We start from the raw sequence: 9,703 nt of genomic DNA on the forward strand, positions 1-9,703 counted from the left end.
GGTGGGTGACCTCTGTTTCTGCACTGCACATGGGTGGCTCCATCTAATTGCTTCCTGCAACCCCTGGCCTGTTCTAGGTGGCTTCTGGCTTTATCCATGCTTTATTCTGGCTTTGTTCATAGTTTGGTCCTGATACAGGATCAGAAGGGGGTAGAGTGAATGTTTGATGGATGACTCCTTCCCTGGGCAAATCATCACCTCTGTCTGGTATGAGTTAGGGGGATTCCACCTCTCTCCAGGGATGCAGCTCATGCTTGCTTATATGACACTGTTGGACTTCTTCCTCCGACAAGTCAATCCAACTGGATTTGCAGAAATCTCACTGGTATGTTATTTCCTAAACCTTAGCTGACCCCCCCGCCCCCCCATTCATCTCCATGGATTTTTACAGCCCTGTTTTATCTATACTTGTCAGCCCCATGTGCCACATCCTTCTGGAAGATAAACTGGATTTTAGAATGAAACATGAGGCAAAATTCACTGCTTCTTAATCTACACATAATTCCTCTGATTCTAGAGGGACTGCATTAGGTTTCAAATAGCAGAGGCTCAGGCAGTTTCTCCCTATGACTGTAGGTTGCTTTCAGCAAATCTTAACATGATACAAGGGAACTCATTCGGTAAGATAGTTATTAAAAGAAATTTTGGTTAAAACTAGTACCAAACCCAAAATTTACTGGAGTTTAAAAAAAAAGGGGGGGAGGGGGTGGACTTTTTTTCTGAAGGCTCTTTATATGTGCATTTATAAATCCTACACACATCCAGAAATGAACATGTCAAAACGCTGATTTTTTTTTGTTAAAGAAAGCTGAAAAATTGGAGCAGGAGGAAGAATTCCATGAGGGAGCCGCAATACTGACTTGTGGTCAAGAGAAACTTACCTTATAGAAACATCAATAGATGTCTTGATTACAGCATATCAATTCGTGGTTAAGGGGAAAAAAACTTTATCAGAGAAAGGCTTGTGGGCAAATAGGCTTTGGAAGGAGCCAAAAGTAAAATTATTAGCCTTAGAAATACTGCAGTGAGGAAGGATACCAGCAAATGCTTCTTATTCAGGTATCGTCACATAAAGGCTGGAGTCCGTCTGGGAATTATTGTGGCCAAACAGCTGTAGAGCCACCATAGGTGCTATTTGCTGAAATTCTATTACGTGTTATGCAGAGATTACCAGAAACCCCAAGTCATACCTTTCAGCCTTAAATCTTTGAGCCACCCTACAGAAAGCTGCTCAAGTATTGCCAAGCTGTGCACGATCAGGAAGGGCTGGGAAGCACAAACAGCAGTGTGCTTACTGCCATAAAAACACTGAATAAATCCTGTTTTATTGTAATGCTATTGGACTGCAACCATGGGAGCAGGCAGTTGATGAGTGGGAAAAAACCCCAAGCCTTTGCATCCTAATTTTCTGATCAGCTAGTGCTAACACCAGTATTAATGCTGATAATGGTCATTCCAGCACCTTGCCCTTAGAGCCGTGTCTTACCTAATTAGGAGAAAACAGAAATAAATCTTTGTCTTCTAAAAGCAAGCATACCCGATGTGGTATTGTATCCAATGGACTAAACATACCAAAAATCAGTTTTTCATAAACTTGTGCTTTAGCTGATTGTCCACAGATGACCATCTGATGGACACAATATTCCTTATTGGACCCTGCAAGTATCTTAAGAACCACACAATATCTTTAGTATCAGAAACTTCTGGGTTTATTTAAAAGTACACAGATGTTTTCAAAATCAATGCATATTTCTGAAAAGGTGAAGGACTTTAAAGTGTGTGTCCAAGAGAGAAGTGTAACACAATAGCTAATGCATTGTAGTTGATGCTTTCTGAAGAATTTGAAGATTTGCTGGCTTTAACCAGAAGCACCTGCAGAGTTTTTCCATTACAGGATGTGCTCTGAAAGGTTGGTGTTCAAAGGTGCCCAACACCCTTTCCAGGTAACATCGTAGAAGGTCACACATCATATGCAGAGCCTCCATACACTTGATGCTTCTCAACAACTACCTATATGTGAAAGCAAAAAAGCTCACCTAAAGTTTAAGTGGACATCTGTTAAAACAATGCTTGTTTGTTTGCAGTGCAGAAGTGCTTCACAGTGCATGGGACTGGAAAAAGGGCAAGAATATCATTTGTGATATCTCTTACAGTTTGAATCATTTAATGGATTCTTGAAAAGATCCCATTCATGCGTAGTATCAACAGGTGTGACCCTTTCTCTTGCATGGATTTAATTCCCTGTCATTAATCTCAATCCCTGTCTCTGCTCAGGCTGATTTCATCGCATGGAGGAATAACCTGTGATGATAAAAAGCAGTTTGTGCAAAGTGAACGAAATGACCATATTGTGAGGGATTTTACTGTAATTTATAGCATATGAAAATTTGCCCTATGGGGACCGTAAATCAGTTCAGATCTGTAGGGTTAGCCTATCCTAAACACAAAGATAAAAGAAGTGGTGTAAACTCTTCCAGGTATTAAAAAAAGAAATTCCTGGGGGACTGTTAACTGGAAACAGCTGCTTTAAAAATGAGCTCAGAGCTGTACCTGCAAGGTTTTTCAGCCTTACATAGCAATTCACAGTCAAAGCATTAATAACAGCAAGATTCTGTCCTCTTTTCACAGTCTGGGGAAATGTAACAACCTTCAAGTTGCTTTTGCAATCACTTTATATATTTCTTTACTTCGATCTTTATATTGTTATTGGAAACTGCTTTCTTTCAGCTGGGCTTACTGAGAAATCTGAAAATGTGGCGAAACCAGGGACATGCTGTGCCTCTTGTAAGGAATTTCATCAAATAAAGCAGATGGTTTTACAACTGAAGCAAAAGGTATGAACACTGATCAGCCATGTCTTTACCAGACCTGCATGTTTTACTGACAACTGAGGTTAAATTTAAGTGTTTGGAGCTGTCACTGCCTGTGGCTCTTGTGGCCATAAGGATGATGGCAATATATTTTTAAGTCATGTTGGAATGGCATCTCTTCCTTGCGCTTCTATGTTGCTTGTAAGCAGATTGCTAACCAAGCTCATGGAGCTGTGTTACCAAGCTCGTGGTAACAGTCTGCCAAATTCCCATCCCAGTCTGAGCCCAGGTTTCTTGGCAATCTGTGCTGGCCTCAGCTTTTCATTCATTCTAAATGCACAAGATTTTGGACTTGATCCACCTTTAGTATAAGCAAGTGCAAGACATTCTGCAGATGCCACAACATGGGAGAACATGATTTTGCATTAATAGGATGCTGATACAGGATTCTTTCCAAATAGGAGGTATGTGGCTAAACAAAAACACCACTAAGCTTTGATTCTTTTATATAGAAAAACACTCAGACCTAACCTTTTTTGTTTTCACCCTTGTCCTTACAAGTAGAGAATAATGCACTTAAAAACTTGTCATGGCCTTTAATTGCTCCCATACGTGGCCTCTTTTGTGCTTGAGTGGGATTGAAATAACACAGAGACTCAACCTAGAATTTGGAGAGCCAGGTGTAGGGATTCAGGTGTAATTCCTTTTCCAGTAACATCACCTTTAAACATTCAGGTTTTCTTCAATTGAAATGTTCTGCATGAATATTCTCAGCAATTCATGTTGACAAGCTGTAATTATTTCACCCAGGGTGCTCGTTTGATTTCATTGTGTCAAAACACAATTTGGTGTTTTTACTTGTTGCGTTTAATGTTATTCATTCAATGCAATGTATATTAGGAAGAAAGACATCTGCTTTGCTAAAACGAAATACACTGAGGTTAGAGGCACTCAAAATGTCATGTTTTCCTTCTGGATCAGCTTGGAGGTGAATGTGGAAGTGACAGAATTTCATGTGCGATGGAGATTCTGATTTTCAAACAAACGGTAGCAGACGGGTTAAAAAAGAATCAGTGCTTTTGAGTGGCTGTTTGTCCAGCTGCAGTCTGTGATGTTGAGCAGGCTCACACTGACCTCTAGGGAGGGATCTGGGTCACACTGTTGGCCAAGTCATTTGCCGCAAGAATTGATGGAAACCAATGGCCTAAATCAGTAGAAAGCTTTCTGTGTCCAGATTCCACTGTTAGATGCCTGTGTTCAAAATTCACTCCTGGAAGACTAAGACCATCAATACCTGTCACTGAGAGCACTTGTACAGTAGCTGCGGCCAAACTAAGCAGTTCACTCTTGCCTCATAGCCAAGTCCTGTCATGGTCCGCAGCTTAAATTTTCCCTAACTATCCTCCTAGTGGGACCTCTTTTATTTGGCATCCTCAGAGGGAGCCCTGGGTTGTGCCTCACACAGACAGGGCTGGAAGAGATTGTCTCTGATACCCTTAGCATTATTCACCCCACAGAGGGGTGATCTGACCTTGTGCTGCCTCTCTGCCCATGCAGACACAGACTCTTGTGTTTTACCAGCTGCTTCTCATGGCCAAGTTCTTCTGGGGAAGAGGTCTCTCAATAACTGTGATTGAAGCTGTTCTGTTTTGCACAGAATAATTCATTTCTGTCTGCCAGAGAGACAGTTTATAGGAATAAGTCTTCAGTCTTGTGGTTAAGGCTTTCAGATTTTATGAACTTTATGCAAAATCATGTTCAGCAGAAGAGCCTGTGAATGATCCAATCCAGCAAACCCTACAACTGGGAACTGGGATATGCTTCTGGAAGTGGGAGGTGTGGATTTTTGTCTCCTTTGGAAAGGACAGGGTGAACTGAAGTCCTGCTACCTCTGGTGATGGCACCGATACCTTTCTGGAGGATTGCAACATCCATGAAAAGATGTAGGAAAGAGTAGTTCTAGCATCAGGAACAGAAAGTCACCTTGCATGATCATTCAGTGGAATGCACTGTTCCAAGACACTGTGAGACTGTGGGTAGTCCTTTGTTGGTCTCAGACCTTGCTGGAAAGAAAAAGAATGGAAAGCTGAAAAACTGGAGGAAATACATCTAACATGCTGACACACAGCCAACAATTTAAAACAAAAAATAACAAGTAAGCTGGATCCTATTGCACAGACATGTTTAATTAGAAAACCATGTTCCACATCACTTCTGTCAAGCACTGTCAAAGTCATCTAAACCACACATCTCCTAGAAACTACCCAAAACTCCAGATGCAGCATGCAACACAGCATATGGGAGTCTTGTTTCGAGTACTCTCTTTCTTTAAAATTTACCCTCACTAATATTTGCATGCACATGGAAAAAAAAAATATTTTCCAAGGGCCATTAAGATTTGGAGCTGTGGATGAAGAAAGCCAAGGTCACTCTGGAAGACGATCCTGGTTCACTTAAAGGGTGAAATAGAAGTTAGGCCAGTGAGTATAGCCAATCCAAAAGAGGATGTGAGTCAACATCAAAAACACATGGTTTGGCCCCAGTGCATGTAACAACCATTTTCTGTCCAGAAGATATCAAAGAGCAGTGAGCTAGACCAGAGACTGGGTGTTTTGGCACTCTCAGTATATGCCTCAGGTCCAGCTGACTCAGTGGGGAAGCATGTGTAGATGCTTTCACAGCAGCTATGTGATTTTTTTTTAACTTAGTTGTTACAACAGCCTTGCTGGCAGGAACAAGTCAATATTTAAGCAACAGAAAAGAATACACTTCCAAATCATCTTCATGATAAGTCTTCAACACTGAACATGCCTTTTTACTCCAGCCTGGCCACTTGCAATATAACCTGAAGAGTTATATTCATATACTAAGTGATGTCTATTAGCTGAGATAGCAATACATCCCCAAAACAGTATCTGGTCATAAATTTAAGTACAAGATCTAAAGAGCACATCAATTAATCGGTGACCCAACTGTGACTACCCTTAAGGAGAAACACTGATGACACTGAAAATATTCTCACAAAAACTGCCTAGAAAATCCAATGCTCTGGACAGGGTGGACACACCTCCAGGAAACAAAACTTTACAGTGTGCTGACCAGAGCCAGCCAGTCAACCTCCTTATGCTGGTCCCTGGCCAGAGCAGCTGTGAGAGCCCTCAACTACTGAATTTTCCTCTTCAGCCCCAGGCATAAGGTACTGTGGCCCATGGAGGAGCCCTTTCAGCAGTCCCACACTTTGTTCTGTGCTGCAATGGCTGGAATACTGGCTGAGAAAGCTGCAGGATCATTGGTAAACAAAGCACATGTTTTTCCTTGGAAAACCATAGATGACAGTCCACCCCAGAGCAGTAGGTGTGCTGGATCCTCACTTTCTATGTGAGCAGGTTCATAGGAGTAAGCTCAAAAGAAACACCTTGTGGGGCTTCTGTGAAGTGCTGACTTCATCCAGCCACTGATTTCTGTGGGGGTGGACTGACTCTACCAAATTCTTGTAAGACTTACATCACTTGATTTGCCTTTAGTGCATCTTGTGTTTGGAACAGCAATGCTCTCCAAAACCTGAGTCACAAATGGCTGATAAATCTTTGTATTCCTGTCATCGCATTTTGAATTGCATTCTGAAAAATCAAACTGGAGTTTCGGAAATGCCACCATGAACTGTCTTAACATTTCTAACTTTTTTAACATTTTTTTTCCTCACTTTTGCTTCCTTCAGAACTGTTTTGTGCATCCAGACCCCAAACTACAAGCAGCACTGGCTACCCTTAAAGTGCATACTTAAGTAATAACTTGTTTGACAAAAGAAATTTGCCCAGTTATACTGTGTACTGCAAGTGCATAGCATTTTTTTCCTCTCTGTGTTACAAACATTAGGTTTGCACTAAAGGCAGAAGCATGTGTATCAAATAATTGCAGAAGAAAGCATGATTCTTGAGAACAGCCCAGTGCAGGGAATTCCAAAGAGCTGATTAAAAGCATCATGAGGTAGCAAGAGTCATAGTGTATTTCATTTAATGCAGCTCTTCCACACAAATATTGCAGAATCTAGCATCACCACTGAGCCAAATTCATTCAGAAGAGCTATAGAGCTGACCCAGGAATAGATCTGCCCTGGTATTGCTCAAATAACACTTCAGTTCTGTTTGGCAGAGCAAAATTCCCAACTGTACATGCAGCCATTCGCCACTAATAAACTTCTTTCCTCACTGCAGACCAGCCTCCTGGCTTGTCATGTCCCTTCAGCTGGTTCTGGAAAGACTAAACATTTGCAGAATATTTCTAAATATAATAGAATCAAATAATCCTAGAATGGTTTATATTGGAAGGGACCTTAAAGCTTATCCAGTTCCAACCCTCTGCCAGGGGTAGGGACACCTTCCACCAGACCAGGTTGCTCCAAGCCCTGTCCAGCCTGGCCTTGAACACTGTCAGGGATGGGGCAGCCACAGCTTCTCTGGGCACCCTGTGCCAGTGCCTCAGCACCCTCAGGGGGAAGAACTTGTCCCTCATATCTAATCTAAATCTATCCTCATTAAGTTTAAAGCCATTCCCCCTTGTCCTATCCATACCGACCTGCCTTTATCAGAAGTCCCTCTCTAGATTTCTTGTTGGCCCCTTTAGGCACTGGAGCTGCTCTAAGTTCTCCCTGGAGCCTTCTCTTCTCCAGGCTGAACAAACCCAGCTCTCTCAGCCTGTCTCCATAGTAGAGGTGCTCCAGCCCTTGGATCATCTTCATGGCCTCCTCTGGACTTGCTCCATTAGCTCCATGTCCTTGTTGTGTTGGGGACCCCACAGCAACAAACTTGCTGAGGGCGCACTCAATCCCAACATCCATGTCACCAATGAAGGTGTTTTAAAGTGACAGTCCCAACACTAATCCCTGAGGAACATCACTTGCCACTGGTCTCCACTTGGACATCGAGCCATTGATTGCAACTCTTTGAGTGTGACTATCCAGCCAATTCCTTATCCACTGAGTGTTCCATCCACCATATCCATGCGTCTCCAGTTCAGAAATGGGATGTTGCAGGAGACAGTGTCAAATGCTTTGCACAAGTCCAGGTAGAGGACATCAGTCAATCTTCTGTTATCCACCAATGCTGTAAGTCCATTGTAGAAAGAAGGGTTTAATTATTAAATATATTCAATCTGAGCAGATTAATATTTCATGGGTAAATAACCATCTGATGTAATTGATAATGACATTTTAAACTACAGTGTGCAATTCTCCTGACATTCTCACTTACTTTCACTTTGTGCCTCTATGCAAAGCAGATCCAGGCATCTGTCAGGTCAAATAGTAGGCTTACAGGGCCAGACACACAAAGGATTTGGGACTGTCATTGAAATCTATGAAAAGTTACAGGCTGTGCAGAAATTGCGAACACAGATATCTATGTTAACGTTGTCCTGAGAAAGAGCAGTAGATGAATAGAGAAAACTTCAAATAAGGAAAAAGTTTTCCTAAGAGGATCCAAGCAGTTACGAGACAAGTTTTTGACAACCTCTCCTGAATTTCTCCTACCCTACGTTTGGATTGACTTGCAGTATTTCACAGTGGTGGGAAAAGCCTCATACAATACATTTTTTTCTGATGATTTCAGTGAAAGATATGATTAAAAGTTTTGTATTTTCCTGAAGAACTTAAATATGCTGTTTGTCCACATGAAAGCTTAACCAAGAATGTAATTTATCTAGCTGAATGGTGAAGGGCTTACACTGATTTTTGGTTTTGGCAGGTTGCTTTTCTACCAAATAATGCTGCTGATCTTAGCAAGCAAATCACTGGTGAAAAAGTGCTTGCATCTAATGCATATATCCCTGGCCCCCCAGGCCAGCCTGGCCAACCAGGCCCTCCAGGTAAGATACAGACCAGAGGAATGTGAATGTGCAATGGTGCTATGAATAAAAGTCATAAGCTTCAATCTTTCAGTGTGATCGGATTTAACGTGTTTCATATTTTGATTGTTATCATTATCTTTGTGTTTGTGCTAAATTTAAAAAGATAACCTTTCTAGTCATTATGGTCAGCCTCTGCCAACTGTTGAACATCATTCATTGTGTCTTAGCCTCCATGTGTTTTTTGGCATGCAACCTGTGTTTGTCCTGTATGTGTTAAATTTCTCCCTCTCCCTGGGATATCTCACCTGCTTCAATTGTCATTTCCTGTATATTATATCTGTCTTAAAACACCCTCCATTTCATTTCAGACACTATCATTAGTAAAACAGAAAATGTGCTTTCAGTTTGCAGGGGTTTGTGCCAACTCTTCTATTTTAACCCATCTGGTTCTGCAAAGATTCAATTGTTGGTTTTACATTGTGTCCCAGGTTCAAAGGAATCTGAAAAGAAATTTAAAACTCTACTCACACCTTCTTTGCTAAGGTATAGCTTGAAAGGTGATAAAAGCAGAGACTTCCTAAAGGTCTGACTTACACCAGACAGCTTGCAACCAGCAGCCAGTGATGCTAACAATTTCGCAAATTCTGTTGAACGCAGATCTAATTTGAGGATAGCGATAAATCCAAGGAATTTTAGCATTGTGCTGGCTTTCAGGAATATTCTCACAGAAAATTAGCACATACTCCTTACAAGGTTTGATTTACTTAAAACTGCCCCCGTTTATCCCCACTTTTGCAGTCTTGCTTTGGTTTTTGAGTCTTTACCTCATTTTCTTGGAGGGTGAGTATCTTCAGTCTTCAGTATATCATAAGTGCAAGGACAATATGGTTACAGATTCTGTCTCAGACTCTGAACTGTACAGCCCAACGTAGTCCCGACTTTGTAGGTCTTCCATCTGAGTCCCCCATGGCTGAGCTCTCCAAGGTGCTGTAGAATGATTTGTTCCTCTTGGAAACTACCCCTGCTCACCTCCTCCTCTGCCCTACCGC

The 9,703-nt window shown here is 41.7% G+C and overlaps 1 protein-coding gene across 1 annotated transcript in view; it reads left to right on the forward strand.

The window, feature by feature from the left end:
* The window catches only part of CCBE1 (collagen and calcium binding EGF domains 1), a gene marked incomplete at its 5' end in the record, with an annotated part of 94,882 nt that overhangs the window by 82,136 nt on the left and 3,043 nt on the right, over window positions 1-9,703 (forward strand). The window contains 2 exons of the mRNA XM_010009398.1: window positions 2,728-2,834; window positions 8,552-8,672. Of these exons, the coding sequence (XP_010007700.1) occupies window positions 2,728-2,834; window positions 8,552-8,672 (228 nt within the window). The remainder of the gene's footprint in view (window positions 1-2,727; window positions 2,835-8,551; window positions 8,673-9,703) is intronic.

This window comes from Nestor notabilis, unplaced genomic scaffold (assembly GCF_000696875.1).
Source record: "Nestor notabilis isolate BGI_N333 unplaced genomic scaffold, ASM69687v1 scaffold5282, whole genome shotgun sequence".
Lineage (NCBI taxonomy): Eukaryota > Metazoa > Chordata > Aves > Psittaciformes > Psittacidae > Nestor > Nestor notabilis.